This window comes from Poeciliopsis prolifica, unplaced genomic scaffold (assembly GCF_027474105.1).
Source record: "Poeciliopsis prolifica strain line A6 unplaced genomic scaffold, Auburn_PproV2 SCAFFOLD081, whole genome shotgun sequence".
Lineage (NCBI taxonomy): Eukaryota > Metazoa > Chordata > Actinopteri > Cyprinodontiformes > Poeciliidae > Poeciliopsis > Poeciliopsis prolifica.
Window position 1 is genome coordinate 703923 of NW_026562456.1, and position 23567 is coordinate 727489.

Consider the following 23567-nt stretch of genomic DNA (forward strand, 5'->3'; position numbering starts at 1 on the left):
CCTTAAATCTCTTGGTATTTCATTTAATTTTTTCTTAATAGTGATGATTTTAGGTTTGCATGTTTTATCCAAATGGATTAAAATCTAATCAGGCTGTGTGTTTTGCTGCTAATTTCTGACTTTCTCAGTTTTAAATGATAATAGATACTGGAAGAAAATAAAAAGAGAAAACAAAACATAGACAGTAACTAAATTAATTAAGCTGACATTTAAGGTGTCTAAATTTATTTGTAAAGATTTGTTATTTTGATGAGGATTGAAGTTAATAAAAGCATAAAAATTCAGAAGAAAATCTGCTGAAATCTTTAAATGAGCTTTTAGTGTCAAAGAGAACCAGAAATCTCTTGCGTCCAGTTTCTCCATCTTCCCCCTGAACATTTTGACTCAATAGATGACATCCTTTTGTGTACGGTTGCCATGGTTTCAGGTGTTATTCTCGTCCATGGCGAGGGAAACGGGAAGGACTCGGTGTCAGCGTCCTTCTGGTCTGTGGTGACACGACAGACGCTTCTTGTCTCGGCAAATATCCACCCGCGGTTCTGATCTCTAAACTCCGCCGCGTCCAACAAAATCCCGCTTAATGTCTGGGAAGATAATTACAGTGACTCATCCTGGCTTGATTTTCCCCTTTTCTTCATCAAATAACTAATGAGAGCAGAATGAGTGAAAAATAATCCTCTTCTTTACACCTTCATCATATTATTTAGCTTCTTAATTTCATTCCTGGCAGGAATCTGAAGGAGTGTTTGTGATGCAGCTGCAGCCAAATTTGTCGAAGCCTTAACACAAAGTCATGAGCAAACATCAGCACACATATAGTAGATGGATACACCTACACTGGAATCACAGCCTGCATATGTCAGCAGCTGCATTGTGTGTCAACATGGAGAGCGCCCGGGGCTTCGTAAGCATCCCACGCCGCCGATCTGTGACTCATCACACGTTTAACCATCTGTCCGTCTGTCCTTTCTGAGGAGCCTCATTCACACAAAGCCAAGCTGAACCTCGAAGCGAACCAACATCCACATGCAGTCTAATTTAAACCTCACCTTTTTGTAATTTTAGTTTCATTTCATCTGAGCCTAAAGCTTAAAACCAACCATAAACAAAACACAGAGCCAATCCAAAACTTTCTTTATCACAACCAAGTTTAGATCTCATCTGAAAACCAGAACATCTCTGGAGCATGTTCTGCTGAGTCATTGACCAGAACATCTCTGGAGCATGTTCTGCTGAGTCATTGGCTGCTATGGTGATTCCCAGCATGACTGGGGAAAAAGAGGGGAATTGCGCTAACCCTAAAGCTCTAATCATAAACATTAGCGCCACAAAGAGCTACCTGAACTCGGTATGTAGCAGAAGCTAATGCTAACATGCTAGCTTCGATTCAAATTTCATCTGCTCTAGAAAGACTGCAAATTAAAATCTGAGATTATATTTTATGTATTCGATAATGCTCTTAGATGTATTTTTTTTTGTTCTCTACTGTGTGAGTTTTATTTTGATATGAATATGAAGAGAAGAAATTGAATCACTTCAAAATAAGAGCATGAACACAGTATAAATGTTAATATACTGTGTCATAAATGTTCCTGAATGTGATTTTTGTACAGTTACACCTTTAGTGACAATCTGAAGCAAACTTATGCTGAATGTAAACCTTAAATACATTCATAAACAAGAAAACCTCAAAGTCACAGTCTATTTGTGTCAGAATGATCATCTCAATCAAATCCATTCTGACATCTAACCTAACAAAAATGTTTACCAAAACCTTCCCTGACTCTTATGTGGATCAAATTATTGAGAACGATTTTTTTTAAATCACAGATTTAAGCAAAAGAACTACCGCTTGATCACACCTACATCTTAATTTTTACCTAAATGTAGACTTCAATAAATTATATTCAAAACATGGGCTTCACTTTCACTAGATTTGACCTGAAATATTGTCCCAAATTCATTTTAAACCAAACTTTTAACCTGATATAAACAAAAACATCCATTAATTTGCCATCTCAATATAAGTGACACTTTTTCTCCTCCAAACCTAAACCAAAGAGGTTTATGAAATGTTAAAATGTTCCTTTTTTAGTGTTTCATTTCCCCCTGCAACGGGAACAGGACTGTCCAAAGGAATTTACGTCTCTGCAACATGACTAATACAGGTGCACACTAACACCCACAGCATGAACAGCATCCCTAATTTGTCTCCTGCAGCTACAAACCCACTGTGGATGTGTGTTTGTGATGAATCATTTCTGAGCCGAGGATAATGTCCTGAATAAATAAATCTGCACACACAGAAAGCTGCAGCGTCTCTCTGCAGCTGTATTTGATTTTCTTTCTGTTTACTGATCCGGTGCGCGACAGACGCTCTCATTGATGACATTTTCTATGACTACACCTGCTGCAGAGAGGTTAGAGGCCCTGATTGGCTGCACTAAACAGTGGATTAATAAAGCAGAAAACTGCTTTATCAAACAGCTGCAGATTAAGGTCATACAATAAATGGTATCATTCTGGTGCTTAAACCAGAAACCCCCGCTGCCTTAATCATTAAAACATGCTTGGTTTTTCAATGTGTGACAGGAAAGGACTTGAGCTTAGGATACAGAGACAATCAGATAATAAAAAAATATAAATGATCAATTGGGTAAGGAGATGATGTTCTCAAAACGCAGAGCTAGTTAATTGCTTCATCAACTCAAAGAGTGAGGCATATATTATTTAAATCCATTATCCACAGAATTATTTATTTGAAGGGGTGATTTTCTGTTCATTTTAATGATTTTGCCAAAATTCTGTTTCTTTGAAACAGAGAATATAACATTGGACAGATAAAAGTGGTTTCATTTTATTCAGAAATGTTATATTATGGCTTACACAACTATGTGATCTATTCAAGAATGTGAGTGAAAATTAAGTAGAAAAAATGTTTTTCAACCAGGAACCTGGTGAAGCAAAAGAGTTCAAGAGAGTTTGAGAGAGTGACATCTTGTATTTGGAAACTTTTTTTCTGTTGAAAGTGAAGGAAATACTTTGAATTTTGATGTCAGCGAAAACATTATGGGGTATTTTCTCTATTTTAGAGCACTTTGCACTTTCCTATCACCCAGCAACACATTTTTGACAATACTGGCATCCAAATATTACTAAAGATCTCCCAACAGAGATGTTCAAAAGTATGCTGCATGAGATGTTTTTTATAGCACAATGTATTTGTAAAAACAATAGAAAACATGTTAAAGGAGCAACTGATGGTTATATTATTTATGTAGTATTTGTATGTGATTTCACATTCCTGCCAAAAACCACTTATTAAGAAATAACTACAGCATTCATATTAATCAAGAAGCAAATAGCTATAAGTTGAAACAGCACCACCTCAGCTCATAAATGGTGGTTGCAATTTAGTAAGATGCTCCTTGGATTTTTGACAGGAATGTAAGGCCATACTTTATGCCTCTTTTTCCTCTAATGAAACCCATGTGGTCCATATCAAAAGCCACCAGCGGGTGTGAAAGTCCAAGCCTTTTGATTTATTCAGTCAGTTTAAACTCAATAAACTGGCGAATTGAGTTTGACTTGATTCCAAGTCCTTATTTCTGCCTCTAATATGCTGATACAGTTTAAAAAAAACATTAGTTTTTTTGTTGTTGCTAAAAATAGAAAAAGCGGGTAAGAAAACCGTCATTATTTCTGCCTTCGGAAGACACGGCACTGTTTTTAACGGCAACAAATGTGGGAACCGTGACCTTCGACCCCGCTGCGTCCATCCTGATCACTCCGCCCCTCTGCAGAGAGAAACGGCTGCTCCATTCAAACAAACTCCGCTCCTCGGGATGCGACAGTCGCTGTAGACGGAGAGGACGGTGGCTTCAGCAGGAGCAACACACCCTTTTAGTCTTAAAAGAAATCACGCACACGCAGAAACACGCAGAGACACGCAGCGGGGCTCGCAGGAACTCTCACTGAGCGCAGCGTGCTAGCGGGAGGCTAACAGCTAACAGCACCGACATGGCGAGCGCCTCGTACCACATCTCCAACCTGCTGGAGAAAATGACATCCAGCGACAAGGATTTCAGGTAAAAACGGCGCAAGTGGTTCCGCCTCATGGATCGGTTCTCGGTTCCTGTTAAACCCGCTGCTGATATTGGTTAAACCCAGTGCAGCCTCAGCAAGGCCTGAGGCTAATGTGCTAGCTGCTAGCCTCCACCTGTCTGATCATCGTCACCTCGTTAGCCTGATAGTTAGGCCCGATCCTCGGGTTAGATTTGATGTGACAGCCGGTGTTTTGATGCTAGCTGATGGTTATCAAGGTAACGATAGGTCATTAAGATTTTAACCAGCTGGAGATGCCGGTTAACAGCCAGCTGAGCTGCGGGTTAACGGCCGTTGGTTAGCAGCTAGTTCGCCTGCTAGATGGTTGCCACCAACTTCAGTCATGCAGCAGAACTGTGAGGTTCTGCTGCATTATAGCTGGGTCTGAACCCCGAACTCAGGTCTGGGGATGACATCACCTCCAACTTAACCGTGTTCCGATTCGAAGCCGGTTGGATTTCACCGTGAAGTTGTGATCAGAAGCGATGCTAACTACCATTAGCAAACCAATAAACATAGCTTGTGTTGGTTTGGGGCATTCAGCTGTCCAGCAAGTTTTCTGACATAAGTGGGACAGTTTTGTCTATAGATGATGGATTTAATGAGTGAGAGCTCCACTAGGGTTCTGGTAGATGTTTGTTTCTGCAGCCGTCACTGTGTCACATACAGGAGGCAGCCATATTGTATTTAGTATCCAGTGTTGCTCAGGGACCTGACATCTGGGGTATTCCAGATCATTTTTTCACACTTCTGTCACACTTACTTTGCTTAACACAGTGACTGGTTCACAGGGATCCCTGAAGATATTGTCTCACCGGGGTGCATTATGGGTACTTGGTCGCTTCTTGGCAACTTCACAGGCGCTGTTTAGAAAGAGAGAGTGAGTGTTATAGTCTGGAGTTTGACAACACAAGGAGCTGTGTGAGAAAAGGAGGAAGTCCTAACCATCCTTTCATTGATCGTAAAGGATTATAAGATCGTTGGAGAAGGGTAACTCCTACTCCAACATCTTTCTAACTATATGCCCAGTCAGAGATTTAAAAAGGAGTGGCTAAAGCAAATGTCTTGGTTTAGCGTTTCTTTGGACATGCTAATATAGAATATCGTCAATTAGATGTTAGCATAACAGTTGTCATTACAACATTCTTCAGTCAGAGGCCTATTCAGGTTTGTTGCAAGACTGACTGTTACTGGAGATTCATTGCTGCATTAGATTCTGAATTGCAGTCGTCATCACATGCTAATCAGAGGATGAGAATATTTAGCAACACAATGTATCATAGTCGCCATATTAAAATTGCAAACCAATTCAGGGTTGCAATATTTGAATGGATACGGGATTTAAAGTGTCAAAAAATCAGACGCTGAATACGTTTGACCAGGATGGACTCTTAATTTGCTTTATTGTGAAATGGTAAAAAAGACACAAGTGTTCAGTTTTCTGTCATATCATAATAACACATTTTTCAGATTTTTGTGCAGCCCTTGTTTAATATTTACAATGGGTTTATGTGATTAACCACTTAAACTGCGATTGTGTTTTAATCCTTCATCCCAACGTTCTGTTATGTTAGTAAAGAATGTTGATTAATCTCTGTGAATATTGTCAGTATTCATTAATAATATCACCACAACCTGCAAAAGATTATCATTCATATTCCACAAAATAAAATTTATCAATACAATGTGTTCTACACTGTTTGAATGATTATAAAAACAAATACAATAAGGTTAATGTTTCCATATTAACTTATATTAAAAATTAAACATACATTTTGTGAAAATTAAAAATGTGTTGACCAAAAATAAAGATGTTAGGGTGGCTTTGGTCTCAGTCATTCGTTATTGACTTGTTGGGCCGTCAGGTTTTCCTCAAAGATCAAAATAAATAACAATTTAAATGTAATTTATTCTGTTATTAAAACAAATCAAAAGGTGTTAAAATGTGTTTATCTCAATTTACCTTTTTAGGATCGCGATTCAATTGAGAAACCAATTTTCTATTTAAACAGTCTAACAATTCATTGTAAATCACTAGATTGACAACAAGACTAGAATATTTTTAATATAATTCTAAATTGTTTTGTACTGCATCAATTTCCATCAGTTTATATTTAAAAAAAAATATGTTTGAACGGAAAATTCTGTAACTTAAATTATTAGTATGAGGTTAGCTTAGCTGCATGGCTTTTTCTTCAATAAAAAATCAGAGAATTATTCTGAATTTAATTTTACAAAAAAATTAAGCAAACTAAAGTCAATTTTTAAACATTTTGAATTGATTCAGAATTTCCAGGACCAAAAATTATATTTTATATAAAATAAATTTCTAATAATTGGACAAAAAGTTGTTGTGTTGTAATTATTTGACTTTGTTGTGGTTCATTTGCTCGATGTTTCAGCTGAAACATTAAACAGACGTAGTTGCAGCAGTGAAACTCTTAAAATCTCATCAAACTCTGGGAGCGAAGCTCCAAGGCGACGTTATCGGGTTCATCCCCTCCGACAGCGGCCGCATCTGTCCCATAAATCTGTGAAAAAATGCGCCTCGGCCGCGCTCGCTGTGGAAATTGCTGGTGACCTCGGCTGAGAGGAGCTGAGGAGTCGTTCTTATCGGAGCGCTTTGATACCAAATCAGCGGATGCTCAGCAGGAGAGGAAATGTCTTTTTTTAGGTGGAGAGTCGCTGCTGGAGTCTTCGCAAATTATCTTCTTAAAGCTTTGCTGCGTCGCTGTCAAACATATGCAAATGAGTCGCCGTGCATGCAGGATGTGTCGCAGAGGAAAGCGTGATTATTGGATTGGACTCGCTGTCAGCAGATCTCATTTAGCATTAAAGGATTTGGATTAATAGCAAAAAAAAAAAAAAAGGAAGAAGGCTCCAGTGAAGAAGTTAATAAAAAACAACTTTAGATGTCTTTGGTCTGGTTGTGAAGCAAACAGAGATCTCTCAGAGTTTTATTGGTGTTTTATATTTTTCTTAAGGTTTTACAGACTCCACTAAGTTCATTCCTGGAGCTAAAAACTAAAAAATAATAATTATTTCTGAATCTCCAGCTGCCCTGATCAGGTTTTCCTCTTCAGGGCTCAAAATGTTGGTGCAGAAAATAGAAACTTGGTCTCATTCCTGTAATTCTTTACCAAGATACATAGAAAATAAAAAGCTTGAGGTAGTTGGAAGAGTGATGTATCAACATGAAGTAGAGCATAGCTGAAAACAACAGAAGATCTGAAAAGTGTGGCATGCTTTTGTTTTTGCTGAAGGTCCATCTGAAATCCTTTATAACATGTTTGAATATCTAGAGTACGACTATAATAATTATTGATTATTCAATTATTAACCAACTACGGTATACAGACTCCACTAAGTTCATTCCTGGAGCTAAAAACAAAATAATAATTATTTCTGAATCTCCAGCTGCCCTGATCAGGTTTTCCTCTTCAGGGCTCAAAATGTTGGTGCAGAAAATAGAAACTTGGTCTCATTCCTGTAATTCTTTACCAAGATACATAGAAAATAAAAAGCTTGAGGTAGTTGGAAGAGTGATGTATCAACATGAAGTAGAGCATAGCTGAAAACAACAGAAGATCTGAAAAGTGTGGCATGCTTTTGTTTTTGCTGAAGGTCCATCTGACAATTCTTTATAACATGTTTGAATATCTAGAGTACGACTATAATAATGATTGATTATTCAATTATTGACCAACTACGGTATACAGACTCCAAAACCCAGTTTGCTTATAAAATAAGTTATTCAAAGCAGTAATTAAGCCGACATTTTACAAAATATTTAAATATTTATCCAAAACTCCCCAAGTGGCAGTTTTAGCTTCATCTAGTTCAAATTCATTAAAGGAATTAATAAAATGTTTATTTTGTTGTTTGAAAGAGGAATTTAATGATTTATTTATACCTTTTAATATATTTTTAAAATTTAACCTCTTGCAGCTTAAGAGATTAAATTGAAAATCTGCAGAATGTGAAAATATTCACTGATTTATTGTCAGTGAAATTGTTGCTCATTCTTTATAAAGCAGCTCATGTTGAGTCAGATTCGCTGGCAAACATATGTAAACATCCATTTTTGCCTCAAATGTGGGTTTGGACTTTGACTAGGCCATCCTAACACCCGGATCTGAAACCTGTATCGGGTTTTTGATTTTCGACTCTATTTATCGTCACTTTATTTCTAGATTTTTATGTGTGTAAAATGAGACCAGCATCTCAGTATCCATAACAACAGTACTTTATGTTTGTCTGTCACAAAAATGTAAGATTTTAATGTAGAAGAGAGACTGGTGACCTTTGACCTTTAAAACCTGAGAATAAACGGTCGACTTTGTTTTAGGTTTATGGCCACAAACGACCTGATGACAGAACTTCAGAAAGACTCAATCAAACTGGACGACGACAGCGAGAGGAAGGTCGGTTCGTACGGATGAAATCCGCTGTGAGCGCTTTAGTTTCTGGACTAATCGATTGATTGATTGTGATCATTGACAGGTGGTAAGAATGATCCTGAAACTGTTGGAAGACAAAAACGGAGAAGTTCAGAACCTGGCTGTCAAATGGTAAAACAAAAAAACTCATCTGTTTTGAAACGTTTGTGTTTTCATGCTGCGGGTAACTGGGTGCGTTTGATTCGCCAGCCTGGGGCCGCTGGTCAGCAAAGTGAAGGAGTACCAGGTGGAGACGATCGTGGACACGCTGTGCACAAACATGCTGTCAGACAAAGAACAGCTGCGAGACATTTCCTCCATCGGCCTCAAAACCGTGATCGGAGAGTTACCGCCGGCCTCCAGCGGTAAAACATGACGTTAAATTATAATAATAATCTTCATTTTCCTTTTTTGGCCAATAAAATTATATAATTTACTTTAATACGAGTCTCGTTTACCTGGTTTGTGTTTCAGGCTCTGCTTTAGCTGCCAGTGTTTGTAAGAAGATAACGGGCCGCCTGACGAGCGCCATCGCCAAACAGGAAGATGTGTCGGTGCAGCTGGAGGCGCTGGACATCATGGCGGACATGTTGTGCAGGTACGGAAACACCTGGATGCATCTGGACGCAGCTCAGAGCTGCAGGAACGTAAAGAAACCGTGATGTGGCTGATGTCAACCACATCACGGTTGACATCAAGCAACCGTGATGTCATCACGGTTGCTGATGACGATGTCATCAAAATCAATCAATCAATCAAGTTTATTTGTATATTTCAGCAACAAGATGGCTCAGAAAAATACCGAAATAAAGAGTCATAAAAATTAAAAGCTAATTTATTTCAGTAAAGTTAAAATTAAAAAGATTTTCGCTTTCAATTTAAAATTAGAAAATTATTTTTTTAAAAGAAAAGTGACTTTCTGGCTGATGAAACCATGAGGAAAATGGTCATAAATAAACCTCAAAAGAAGCTGCTGTATGGAAAGTTGAGTGGAAGGAAAAAGTGTGATATTAAAACTCAAAGAGGAATAACTGAAGTCAGAGTTTAAACGCCGTACAGGACGCCGCCATCTTCCTCCAGAACCAGAGAAAACCTCAGGAACGAGTTACTAGGACTAGAGTGTAATCAAAGTGAATAGCAGAAATGTGTCCCTGACGTTGCTTTCAGTGATCAAACTGTTGTTTTCCAGACAAGGCGGCCTGTTGGTGAATTTTCATCCCTCCATTCTCAGCTGCTTGCTGCCTCAGCTCACTTCCCCCCGGCTGGCGGTCAGAAAGGTGCATTCAGGAACCTCCCGTTAAATCCGCTGCCGTGAATCCCTCTTGAGCGCGTTTCCTTCCTGTTTTCAGAGGACCATCATGGCTCTGGGCCACCTGGTGATGTCGTGCGGGAACCTGGTCTTCATCGACCTGATCGAGCATCTGCTGACAGAGCTGGGCCGAAACGACAACATGTCCACCACGCGCACCTACATCCAGTGCACGGCGGCCATCAGCCGGCAGGCGGGACACCGCATCGGTGAGACGCAGCCCGAAGAGTCCGACCGTTCTGACCAGACGCAGAACTGACCTTTGACCTGTCTGTTCAGGAGAGTACCTGGAGAAGATCATCCCGCTGGTGGTGAAGTTCTGCAACGTAGATGACGACGAGCTGAGAGAGTACTGCATCCAGGCCTTCGAGTCCTTCGTCAGGAGGTAAAGCGCGGCAGCGCGGCGGCTCTTCTTCTTCTTCTGTTGGCTTAATTTGTCTCTCTGCAGGTGTCCCAAAGAAGTTTACCCCCATGTTCCAACTATCATCTCCATCTGCCTCCGCTACTTGACCTATGACCCCAACTACAACTTTGATGACGAAGACGAGGACGACAACGCCATGGACGCTGAGCAGAACGATGAAGACTACCAGGGTAACAAATGTTTTTATTGTTGGAACCAACCTGGAAAAATGGGAGCGGTTGTAATAGAACTGGACCAGGCGGCTTAAAAATACAATTTGATTTCTTTCCTAAAAATGAAATTACAAATGAGAGAAAATATTTTCAAAAATTGTCTTTTATTCTGGTCTGAGAGTTGTACGGCTATGGGAGCATATCAGAGGAATTTTCAATAAAACGACAGAATAAAGGGGGCAAATTTCTGCCAAAATTTTGAGATTATTTTCAGAAAATTTCCAGAAACAAACTTTGGGAAATTTTTACACTTGAAAAGTCAAAAAATTGCTAGAAAAATAGACAAAAAAGTTTCAAAAGTAGAAACATTTTCTTTTTAATTCTTGAGATTAATTTCAAAATGTGCGATTTTTCCAGGCCAGGCCGGGAGACGTTTTGAGAAAATCTGGATTTTCTTTTCTGTCAATGCATTCCTTGGGTTTGCAAGGAAAATAAATTTTTCGCCCAGCTCTGGGTTTTAGTTGAACTTGTTTTTCTCTTACCTGTCCAGGTAGCGACGATGAATACAGCGACGACGACGACATGAGCTGGAAGGTCCGCAGGGCGGCGGCCAAATGTCTGGACGCCGTCGTTTCCACGCGCCACGAGATGCTGCCGGAGTTCTACCGCTCCGTTTCGCCGGCGCTCGTCTGCCGCTTCAAGGTAACTTGAAGCTGCTTGTTACCCAGCAGGTTGTTGATTCTTTGCGGTACTGCTTCTCTGTCCGGACTCGGTGCGTAGCGGTGCCGGTGGTGTCCGGCAGCCGTGACGGCCGTCTGCTTCCTGTGTGTTCAGGAGAGAGAGGAGAACGTGAAGGCGGACGTTTTCCACGCCTACCTGTCGCTGCTGAAACAGACCAGGCCGGCTCAGAGCTGGTTGGCCGACCCGGACGCCATGGAGCAGGGCGAGACGCCGCTAACGATGCTGCAGAGTCAGGTGGGAAAAACAAGGCAGACGACTTGTTATGCTCAACGGCTGAAATCTCAACAACAGGCTTTGAAGTTTGTTTTAACGTGAGAAAATGTGTCAAAGGTCAGCATGGCGACTTTTATTATGACTTTATTCTGGTAATATTATGACTTTATGACAACTTTTTCCTTCTCTCGATGCCATGACTTGATTCTTGTTTCCCTAGCCTGGACCTCATCCTGTTTGTTTCTATAAACATCCATTTATTTGACCATTTATTAAATATTTTTAGCTTTTTCAACCCATTTATTTGCATTTTTCCTCTCTGCTTTTCTGTGATTTCTAACCTGATTTTTAAACTGAGGTCAGAGCAGACATTTAAAAGTTCAATTTGAGATATTTTGGTGGAGAGATGGATATTTTATTGGTAAAGTAACAAGAAAACGTATCAAAAATTTTATTTATTTGACTTTAAAGCTCTTTGCAAGCAACACTGAATCATTCAACATCCACTTCAGTTTTGATTTCTTCATAATTTAGAATAAAATTTTCGTAAAAAAGTGGTAGTAGTCTCGATTTTATGCTTTGACTGGACCAAAATGTCTGCAGTGTCGTTTCTGTGCTACAGGGGGCACTGTTGTTCACTTAGTGATGCTGCTGATTTTTTCTCACCCGTTCCCACGGTGACAGGAAACCATCAGCATCCTGCTCCGTCAAACAGACCGAAGCAGGTGACAGGAAGTAGCTCTCTCTCTCGCTCTCCGTTCATGTTGCTCGTCCTTTGCAGGTGCCCATGATCGTCAAAGCTCTTCACAAACAGCTGAAGGAGAAAAGCGTGAAAACCCGGCAGTGTTGCTTCAACATGCTGACCGAACTGGTCAACGTCCTCCCAGGAGCGCTGACGCAGCACATCCCAGTTCTAATACCAGGTAATGCGGCGCCGCAAAGAAACAGAAACCCTGTAGATTTACAGTGAAATTAAAAAGTATTCACCCCCCAAACCCAACACCACTGGCAGCAAAAATCAGCGTTGCAACATTATCGAATTTTCAGAATGGAGCTTTTGAGAATAATCAGCTTATTTAAGGTGATATTTTAGCTGGTAAATCTGATTTAGTAACTAAGTTCTTCTGTGTCATTGATGAGGTTTTGGGTCATTTTGGGTCATTTGCATAGAAAGTCCAGTTCATTTGGTCTGAATGCTAATCAGAAAATCAGAAAACCAAACGCTGGTCCACTTAAAAACCTCGGTCACTGTTCGGTTGAACTCTGGAATGCAAATGCGAACACCACACAGATTGGAGACTCCTCTAAAAGCAGGAAGTGGACTACAACGCTGGGCATTCTGGGTAAATACAACCAAAACAAACTAGCTAACTAGCGCTTAGCAGGAGAAATGGCTGGTGGACAAAAAAGAAATTCTACAACCGTTAAAATCAGATGCTGCATCATTTTTGCTTCCGTTTGGTGAACCAGGAAGTGGCTAGGTGTCTTGAGAGGTTTTTACATCGTTTCCTTCAGTGGTTCTTGGTGCAGCGCCCCCAGAGGCCAGGAGGGGAACAGGCTCCTCAAAGGGACTCAGTTCAGTGAAAAAGAGAACACCAGCAGCTGAAAATGTAACAATTGTTGCACTTTTGGTTCCAAATCAAACCTTAAATCAATCAGGTCGGGTTAGTAAAACTGTAAATTTGTTTGTTCTGACAAACTAAAATATGACCAAAAGAAGCTAATTAAAAAAATCTGTTGGGTTTGGAAATACTTTGATTGTCGAAATAATAAAACTGTTCAGATTTAAAATGGATCAAACATGTTAACTGTTCAATAAAGCACGTTGTTAAACCTCTGATGGTTTTTATGTCTCAGGTATCATCTTCTCTCTGAACGATAAATCCAGCAGCTCCAACCTGAAGATCGACGCTCTGTCTTGCCTCCACGTCATCATGGTGACGCACCCCGCTCACGCCTTCCACGCCCACGTCCCCGCCCTCGTGCCGCCCGTGGTGGCCTGCGTGGGAGACCCCTTTTACAAGATCACCTCAGAGGCTCTGCTAGTCACCCAGCAGCTCGTCAAGGTGGGATTCAAACCAGCGACTGCAATGGATCTGGCATCTCAGATGGTGTTTATTGATGTGTTTATGGTCTCCAGGTGATCAGACCTCTGGATAACCAATCAGAAGCCTCGGACAGCTTTGACCCCTCCCCCTACATCAACGACCTCTTCACCTGCACGATCAAACGCCTGAAAGCCGCAGACATTGACCAGGAGGTCAAAGAGCGAGCCATTTCCTGTATGGGGCAGATCATCTGTAACCTAGGTAACGCCCACCTGTCAGTCACCTGATGTGACATTAGAAAAAAGACAGAAATATAATCAAATGTTTGATTTTTTGCTCCTGACTGGTTTTGCTGTGCAGGTGACCGTCTGCCCAGCGAGCTTCCAGGAACGCTGCTGATCTTTCTGGAGCGTCTGAAGAACGAGATCACACGGCTGACGACGGTCAAAGGTCAGGTGGCATCAGCTGATTCGCACAGAAGCTAAAAGAAATACTTTTGATAAACACTCAGTCCTAATTGATGCACAATATTCCACTCAATTATATTCATTGAACTAAACCATGATGCTTATTCATTAAGGTAATTACAACATTGTCAAGGAAATAGGTCTTATAGCTCGGAGTATTTTTTTCTTCTTCACATTTTGCTCGTTTTTGTGCTTCCACTACTAATGCTTTTCAAACATGTATGATGGTGAAATTGTGCATCTATTGGCAGACATTGTCACGTGAAAGTAAAAGTAGATTTGGGGGCGTGGCCAGCAGCTGTTTCTTGGATTTAAAGTGACAAGATGCCCTAAAATGTCTTAACGAACTAAAATCCCCATATCTAAGAATTATTTTGTGCAAAATGTGTAATAAAAATGTTTTGTTTAGGCCATAAATCTGCCCTAACCAGTTGAAGGAAGTGTAATAGGTCACCTTTCAGAATAATCCTAGTTTTTCTTGTGAGTCGATGGTGTGTGCAGTGCAGCGGCGAGCAGCAACCAGCAGGCGTAACGTTGTCGTTTTGTTTGCAGCTCTGACGCTGATCGCTGGCTCTCCGTTGAAAATCGACCTTCGACCTGTTCTTCCCGACGCCGTTCCCATCCTCGCCTCCTTCCTCAGGAAGAACCAGCGGGCCCTGAAGCTCTGCACGCTGGCTGCTCTGGACATCCTGCTCAGAAACTACAGGTAGCTGCCACACCTGTGTGCCCCGCCCACCGCCTTGAGCTCCGCCCACCTCACCGCTTGTTTCTGCCCTGCAGCTCCGCGGTGACGCCCGTCATGGTGGACGCCGTCCTGGCCGAGCTGCCGCCTCTCATCTCGGAGAGCGACATGCACGTGTCCCAGATGGCGCTGAGCTTCCTGTCCACGCTGGCTGTGACGCACCCGTCCTCGCTGGGCCAGCTGGCCGGCGGAAACATCCTGCAGCAGCTCATCGCGCTGGTCCGGTCGCCGCTGCTGCAGGGAGGAGCGCTCGCCGCCATGCTCGACTTCTACCAGGTTCACACTCATTTCTCTCCGTTCTCACCTGGCCGTCAGGTTGCCTGTCAGGTGAGAACGGTACCAAAGTATCGTTCTCACCCGATATGGGGCCAAAGTATTTGTGTTGGCTGTAAGTCAGAATAATGAAAATTGAGTAATAAATCATTAAATGAACTTTTTGACTTAGTGATAATTACAGGTTTATTAACTCTGTTCAGGCTCTGGTCGCCACTAAAACCCCTGGTTTGGGTTACATGGACCTGCTGAGGATGCTGACGGGTCCAGTGTACAGTCAGAGCGCCGCCCTGCCTCACAAACAGGCGTACTGCTCCATCGCTAAATGCGTGGCGGCTCTGACCAGAGCCTGCCCCAACGAGGGGCCAGCTGTGGTGGGGCAGTTCATCCAGGTGAGACAATAAACCCTCCTGGAGGAAGTTTAGATTATTCCATCTTCTGCTTGTGAAATCTGATTTGGTCCTTTGGATTGCCAGGATGTGAAGAACAGTCGCTCCACAGACTCCATCAGGTTGCTAGCTCTGCTCTCATTGGGCGAGGTGGGACACCATGTGGACCTCAGCAGCCAACCAGAACTCAAGACCGTCATCCTGGACGCGTTCTCTTCCTCCAGTGAAGAGGTAAAACACAACCAGTTTCCTGCTGCTTCCAAGCAAATTTAGCTGGACGATTAACAATTTATCACAATACACGATAATATTGTTTTGAGACAATTTTCAAGTAACTTCATGATAATAATACAAAAACACCTGATTTTATTTTTTGTGTTGGACTTCCTAATGATATTATTTTATTATTGTTAAAAAAAAGACAGTAGCCCTAATTAAGTCCAAATAAACAGCAGCTGTAAAACAATATGGCCGCCCACATTTCCCTAAAATTATATTTATCTGAGTGTGTGAAGTGCCTTGACCTCTGACCTGGACCTGCTGTGTCTCAGGTGAAGTCTGCGGCGTCGTACGCGCTCGGCAGCATCGCGGTGGGGAATCTTCCGGAGTATCTGCCCTTCGTCCTGCAGGAGATCTCCTCCTCCAAGCGGCAGTACCTGCTGCTGCACTCCCTCAAAGAAATCATCAGTAAGAAACCGCTAATGCTGCGTATGGCAGGCCGGTTTATCATGAAATCAGACTCACCACACATCCCAGAGATCTGATGCTGGTTTTTAGACATCTCTCCAGATTGTTCAGACACAACCTTGTTCCTTAGTAACCTCAGCAGAGAGCCACCCGTTACCTAGCAACCCAAACTGAGTTCCAGAACATTTCAGTTTGTTTTACTGCTGTACAATGGCTGCTGGAAAGGACAAATGTTTAGTTGTTGACTTACAGAAACAACTTGCTGCATTCTTGTTGGTTGTGCAGGAGGCTCCACTTCTGCTTTACAAGTCTGTATTGTATGATATTAGAAAGGCCTGTCGTAGTGTGTGTGTGTGTGTGTGTGTGTGTGATTGGTTTCAATGTTTGTGTCCAGGTTCGGCGTCCGTGTCGGGCCTGAAGCCCTACGTGGAGTCGGTTTGGTCTCTGCTGCTCAAACACTGCGAGTGTCAGGAGGAGGGAACCAGGAACGTCGTGGCCGAATGTTTGGGCAAACTGACGCTGATCGACCCGGAAACTCTGCTGCCCCGCCTCAAGGGATACCTGCTGTCAGGTCAGCAGAACTAAAACCAGCAGGTAACCAACACCAGCAGCGTTAGAGTGAGACGTTTGTCCGGTTCTGTCGGTAGGCTCGTCGTATGCCAGGAGCTCCGTGGTAACGGCGGTAAAGTTCACCATCTCTGATCAGCCGCAGCCGATCGACCCGCTGCTCAAGAACTGCATAGGTAATTCCAGTTTTTATCCTAAATATGTGGGTTTTATTCTCCTGGTAAGTAGATTTTGTGTTGTTAACAGTGCAATACATTTTAATTATTTAATAAAGGATGTAATTGTTTACTTTTTATATTTAATGTATTTTTAATCTTTTAGATTTTTCATGATCACATGAAAAATCTGCAGAATGTGCCAAATTTTTATCCGATTAATCAGATTAATAATTACTAAAATAATTATTAGTTGTAACCCTAAACTCAACATTTTTTATGTTTAAGCCATTTTCTCATGAAGTATTATTTCAGACCTGAACTTTAAAGAAGTCTTTTCAGTAAAAACATTATTTTATGGGATTTGTTGCTCCTTAACCTTGGAAACTGGTCAAGCCGCCATTTTGAAACACTTTCTCATCGTTTTCATTTAATCTGTTTTTACTTGAGACGTTGAACTGAATATTTTCAGCAGAAGGTTAAGAGTCTGATTCCTCATTGGGTGCTTTTTCTCCCAGGTGATTTCCTGAAGACGCTGGAAGACCCGGACCTGAACGTGCGCCGCGTTGCCTTGGTGACCTTTAACTCCGCTGCCCACAACAAACCCAGCCTGATCCGAGAACTGCTGGACTCAGTTTTACCGCATCTTTACAACGAGACCAAAGTGAGGAAGGAGCTGATCCGAGAGGTGAGGAGAGCCGGCGCCGGGCGTGGCCCTGCGGGTGGGCGTGGCCCTGCGGGTGGGCGTGGCCCAGCAGGTGGGCGTGGCCCAGGTGGCTGACCCACTGTTGGCTGTGTGCAGGTGGAGATGGGTCCCTTCAAACACACGGTGGACGACGGGCTGGACCTGAGGAAGGCTGCGTTCGAGTGCATGTATACTCTGCTGGACAGCTGCTTGGACCGGCTGGACATCTTCACCTTCCTGAACCACGTAGAGGACGGGCTGAAGGACCACTACGACATCAAGGTCGGTTTCGACCCGAAACCACACCTGTCCGGGTTCAGTTATTAACTGGTTCTTAGTCTCAGTTTTTATTATTGCCCTCATTAACCAGAGTAATGGGTTCATATTTTTTCTTATATGTTGTTGGTTCCAGTAACTGATGTTTAAATTCTCGTTGGTTCTGATAGATGCTGACCTTCCTGATGCTGGCGAGATTGTCGTCACTTTGTCCCAGTGCTGTGCTGCAGAGACTGGACAGACTGGTGGAGCCGCTGAGAGCCACCTGCACCACAAAGGTACAGCGACAAACACACCTGGTTTCTTCTCAAGCTGAGCTTCTTCCATCCTGTCTGCAGTCGATATCACATCGATTCTTGGATTTGATTCAGTTGAGATGTTTTGGACCAGAGGTGTCTGGCAAATTTTAATTCATTAAATTAAAAATGCAAACATTTGTTCACTCCGATTTTTTTTTTTTTACTTTTAAAACAACAAAACAAAATTTTATGAAATATGTGTTTAACGGGTCATCAGTTGTTTTCTGTTTTGGTGGCCAAATTTTTACCACTTTTAGTCAGAAGTCCAAATGATAATTTCAAGAGCCACAAATGGCCCCTGCGCCACAGTTTGGACATCCCTGATTTGGACTTTATTCAACTGAAGCATAAAATAATTAAGCGTATTTTCAACAGGAATGAATTAAACTGTTTATGACTATTTATTGAACTTTTACAGTGGAGAATTTTAGCTAACTACATGATTAAACAATTACTTTCCAGGTCAATTTAAATGTTTTGGACTGTCTGTGACATAAACAGAAACTGAATTTGTCTGTGTGTAGTAAATTAAATTGGAGTGAGTTGGATGAGATGAGCTGCCGCCTACCAGCAGAATAAAAATGGCGTCTCTCGGCAGGTCAAGGCAAACTCGGTGAAACAGGAGTTTGAGAAGCAGGACGAGCTGAAGCGGTCGGCGATGCGAGCCGTCGTCGCGCTGCTGACGATCCCAGAGGCCGAGAAGTCGCCGCTGATGTCAGAGTTCCAGTCCCAGATCTCATCCAATCAGGAGCTAGCGGCCATCTTTGACTCCATCCAGAGAGACTCCAGCTCCGCCAACATGGAGTCCATGGACACCAGCTAAACACGCGGACAGAACAAATTAACACGATGCACCATCCCGCTGCTGGAGCGCTAACCCCGCAGCATGTTTCCATACCAACATAACACACACACACACACACACACAAAGTTGTAGTGATACACCCTCTCCTAGCGATCGATTGTTTCCATGATGCATTGCACTGATTTTTGCGTTTGGAAAAAAGGACAGATACTGACGGATGGCTCACACGGACAAAATACAAAGATTGAAAAAATGAAATCTAGAAAAAAAAATTTGGAAGCTCCTCCCATGAGTTGAAATGATTGGCTGATCTCCCTGTGCATCGTTTTTTTCTTTTCTCTCTTTTCTACATAATTCCAGAACGTTCTGCAGGTACTGTAACCTGATTGGCCGCTGCTGAGTGACTGACAGTTGGCGTGTTATTGAATGGACCAATAGGAGAAAAATATACGAGAAACAGCCTTTTCTGCCTCAGGCTGTGGCGACCAATGGGAGAAAGGCCCGCCCTAATCCTTGCAAATGATATAGGCAACCAATAGGAGGGGGAGAGAACTGATGGGCGGGGCTTTACTGTTTGTGGACCAATCAGCTTCTCCGTTGTTCTGCTGATTAAGTAGATGTGCCCTTGACTTCTTCAATCCAAGGAGGGAAGGAAGCAAGAAAGAGGAGAGATGACCGGACCAGGTTACTTCTGACCGGACCAGGTTACTTCTGACCAGACCCGACTGGACCACGCTGGCTGTTGCCATGGTTACATAGAGTAAAACAAAGTATTGATTTTCTGTTGGCTGTTCTGGGAGTTCAGCTGCCTTGATCCGGTTCCGGCCGGTTCGGTCTGGTAAGCTGTGGTTGGGTTTTGGTTCTACTGAGTCTCGCTTATTTTAGTCTGGCCTGGACCGGTTTAATCCGGTTTGGTCTGGTCAGGACAATCCACTGTTGTTTATCACCCGAGAAAAATAAAAAAAGGTCCATTTCTGCCTGCCTACGTACTCCGACTGCTTTATTTGTGTTTGAATCCGATTCTATAAAAAAAACTTGCGTTAAAAACTGCATTACATATAGGAAAAAAAGAGCCTAAGAAATCTTATTTGGCCTTTTTAATTTGTTTGGCAATAATCCGTTACTTTATCAAATAAAAACTTTTCCAAATAATCATTTCCAAACAGTTCAGCTAATATAATTAAAATAGCAGTGTTTATCTTTGGTGTTTGAAGATAAACATTAATTTAGCTCCATAGACGGCAAAAAGCAAAGTGAGTTCATAAAACAAAATACTTTGTCAGTCAAAATTATTAGAATTTCAAGTGAAACAGTTTACAGTTTTTTCATGTTTGAAATATTTTTTTAAACTGCAGCCTGAGAAGCTAAATATGTAGCCACAATGCTACATGGCATAACTGATGTGCTAAAAAGCTAATTTATTTTCCTTAACACAAAGAAAGAAAATATCAATAAATGCCTTAAGTTCAGTTGTAAAAATAGCTAATTCCCAAAGTAAAATTTTTCTTCAATAAATTATTTGATTATTATAGAAAATTAATTCAAAAAGCTTGTAGCTTGTAATGTTTTAACCAAAAATGTTGCATGTGTATTTCATAAAAATGCATTTTTATGACTACATTTTAAAACATTGTTTAAAACTTGGATATAAGGTGTTTTCTAGATAATTAACTTAAAATGCATATTTTGAGTTGTGTACAACATTAACAGTTCTGCAATCTAATTCTGCTTTAGGGAGAAACTAATATCTTCAAACAGGATCTATTTCTGACCTGAGGTGAACATCGAGGGAGAAGATGTTGGGAAATATTTTCATGTTGAAACTGGAAGTCATCCTGCTTCACCGTGGTGAGGAAATCCCAGCGTGTGTCAGCATGAGCTGCTAAATTAGATCATTTCCTTAGTTTTTGTAATGTTTCCACTGAACTGCTGGTCACAAACAGGATTCAGTCAAATCTGAAACTGATCCTGGAAACTCTTTACAAAGGTGAGAAATTAATAGTTCGGTCACACAATTGTTAACTAAGGGAGTTCAAAGTAGGGACAGGGGGCCGATGGCGGCACCAGAATTACTTAGCACAAAACTAGAACTTTTATATTAAAAACTACTCCTTTCTGTAGAACAATACTAAACAAATAAAACTAGGATTAGACTGAAATATGTCATTGTCATCCACAAAGCAATGAACATACTGTAACAGTGAGCCGAGATTAGAGCCCTGAGGAATTTCCATACAAAATATTTGATGGCTGTTTTTTCAGAAGAAAACTAAATTTTGGGAGTTTCAAAGGTAAAATCTAAGAACCCAAAATACACAAAGTAATAATCATTTCCAAGCTTTTTGGTTTTCTTCTATTCTCCACATCTGTCCATTAATACTCTAAAATAAACCTAACTTTAGAGGTTTACATCTAGAACAGCTTTTTATTCTTGAGAACAGTTTCCAGTTTTCTTCAATTGAGTCTGAAATGTAACAATTTCACAAAGAAAACAATCCTGTCCCTATAAAAAATATGTGATAATATATTTAGTTAAAATAGATAATGCTGAGTTTATTGTTGAGTAGATAAAAAATAACCTTCTTGGTTTTATTTTTTATTCTGGACACCCGTATTGTAAAGTTTCTGCTCTGTTTCCACAGCAGAGGGAGCCAAAGTTCACTTCAGCGCTGAGTTTGAGATATTTCCTGTGAATAAAGCTCAGCTTCTTACCTGGCCAGTGTTCACCTGAAGATGCATTTTCCATCAGATGACTTGCTTCTCGTTCAGCTGCTTCTGCCTCTGATTGGCTCCTTAAATGAGGCAGAAACTCGTTAGAGAGTAAACAAACTCAGTGATGCTCATTCATCTGGTCTCTTAGCAACATGTGAATATCGGCGAGGCTGGAGCCAGATCATTGACATGCTGATGATTTTACCTCTTTGAAGCTCGATAATTTATTCTGCTCTGATGGGCCGCCTGTAGAAAAGGTGAGAGCTGTGTGGGAGGGAGCAGATTTCATTTGGGGGAAAAAACAAGATAAAAATGATCCAGTGTCACAATTTAACAGCAAGGATATTTAATCTCCTCTTTTGTTGCGTCCAGGTTATTTATTTTTGTAGTTTTGGGTGAAAATGAGCAAAGTTTGCATGAAGCAAACAGACTTAGAGGAAGTGTGTGTCAGTGAAAGGGAAGCTGGTTGGGTGGAGGGCCGCTCTATTCTCGGTGACTCCTTCCTGTTTGGGTGTGGCTTCACAGCAGAAAACGCCTCGTCCTGCGGGGCTTCGGCTGACTGGACATCCTGCAGATATGCTGGCTTTTTGAAGATCAGTTTCAGTAACTGAGAAGCATATGGGGCCGTCGAGGCGTTAGCATCACTGTGACGCCCACCCAGATCGCCACGTCATTTTCGGTTCTTTCTGTTGTCACTTTGACACAAACTGCAAACAGGAAGGACAAATATTTCACAGTTCCTGCCCACTCACCATCTCAAAATGGAGAGAAAAAATAGATACTTAAATATAACACAATTTTTAACTGCTGTAACTGTAAAGAGAAATGATAGTTTACATTATTTTGTTGCATTAATAAACTTTATTTACATCTGTCAAAACATTTCAGATTTTCAATTGAATTTATCTTCTATATATGTTCTTATGTGTTGAGTGAAAGATCCACGATCAGAATCACAAATCAGACTTGAACTAAATAAGACAAGAATCGGACTGAAATGTTATTGCGTCATCCACAAAGCAATGGAAATGAAAGTGAGCCGAGAGTCGGGCCCTGAGGAACTCCAGTACATTAAATTGCTGGACCTGAATATTAGATAGATATTTTTTCTGAGTAAAATGCAGCATTTTGAAGTTTTAAAGTTACAGTGAAGCAATAAAGTTGGAGAACCAGCAACCAAGAGAGCAAACAACTCTGGTGTTGCTCTGCTTTACCTCAATTGCTAGTTTGGGAAAAGCCAAACCAGAGTTTTCTTCTGTTTACCATAATTAACCTGTTTATGTTACGCTGTAGATTCTATGTTGCTCCACTGCGTAATCCTCAGGTTCATCAAAGTGTACTCTGATGCAACTCACACAGCAGCAACAATGTTTATTTTGATTATGTTTTCTTCCTGTAAGACCTGGCAGGAAATTCTCTTCCAGGACAAAAAGGAGCCTGCATTGACAACTTGGAATATCCCTGTGTCATCAGTGAAGAAACAATCCATTTTAAATAAGGTCGTTTAGCACTTTCAGGTAGACTGCTGACCTCATCATGTTGTTGAACTTTGACCTGACCAACTGCAGAAACCTCAGGTCACAGAGTTGACCCCACAGGCAGCTACAGTATCAGCCTTTCTTCTAACCCCGATGAGCCGATCAGCGTGGAAGAGGGTAAATCTGGACCACATGACCTTTGTCCAGGCTTTCCTGCAAATTGAAGCCATTTTATACACTCAGCATCACTGATTAGTGGCTTTCTTGTGGCTAAACTAACATCTTTTCCATGACTTCAGAGTATTTTGACAAGGAAAAGCTTTTCTGTTATGGATTTTTAAACATTGGTTGTGTTCCTCTAATATTTGAAATTAAACTGAAACAGAATAAAAGTAATTTATGCTCCAGGAAGCGGGAAGCAGCTGTAAAAGATTGAAAAAAGATGTTAAATGACAGAATTAGAGCAAAGCCGGAAATTAGACTTTCTGCCTTCAAAATAAAGTGTAACCAAAATAATAAAAACCAAGTGGCCAGAATAACTGAATCTATTGCTGTTACATGTGAAAGTAAGTTATATCATTTTAAAGCAAGATGCTAAGAAT

The 23567-nt window shown here is 41.3% G+C and overlaps 1 protein-coding gene across 1 annotated transcript; it reads left to right on the top strand.

The window, feature by feature from the left end:
• Nucleotides 1–3770: 3770 nt before the first annotated feature.
• cand1 (cullin-associated and neddylation-dissociated 1) lies at nucleotides 3771–19764 on the top strand. The gene is made up of 26 exons (XM_055022058.1): nucleotides 3771–4088; nucleotides 8453–8528; nucleotides 8608–8675; nucleotides 8754–8908; nucleotides 9018–9141; nucleotides 9733–9820; nucleotides 9893–10061; nucleotides 10132–10237; nucleotides 10301–10446; nucleotides 10979–11130; nucleotides 11263–11403; nucleotides 12164–12305; nucleotides 13240–13448; nucleotides 13523–13691; nucleotides 13791–13880; nucleotides 14450–14603; nucleotides 14678–14915; nucleotides 15116–15304; nucleotides 15389–15532; nucleotides 15853–15988; nucleotides 16383–16559; nucleotides 16636–16731; nucleotides 17229–17398; nucleotides 17513–17677; nucleotides 17842–17949; nucleotides 18569–19764. The coding sequence occupies exons 1-26, from the start codon at nucleotides 4021–4023 to the stop codon at nucleotides 18791–18793; spliced, it is 3705 nt and encodes a 1234-aa protein (XP_054878033.1). The 5' UTR covers nucleotides 3771–4020; the 3' UTR covers nucleotides 18794–19764.
• Nucleotides 19765–23567: the final 3803 nt, after the last annotated feature.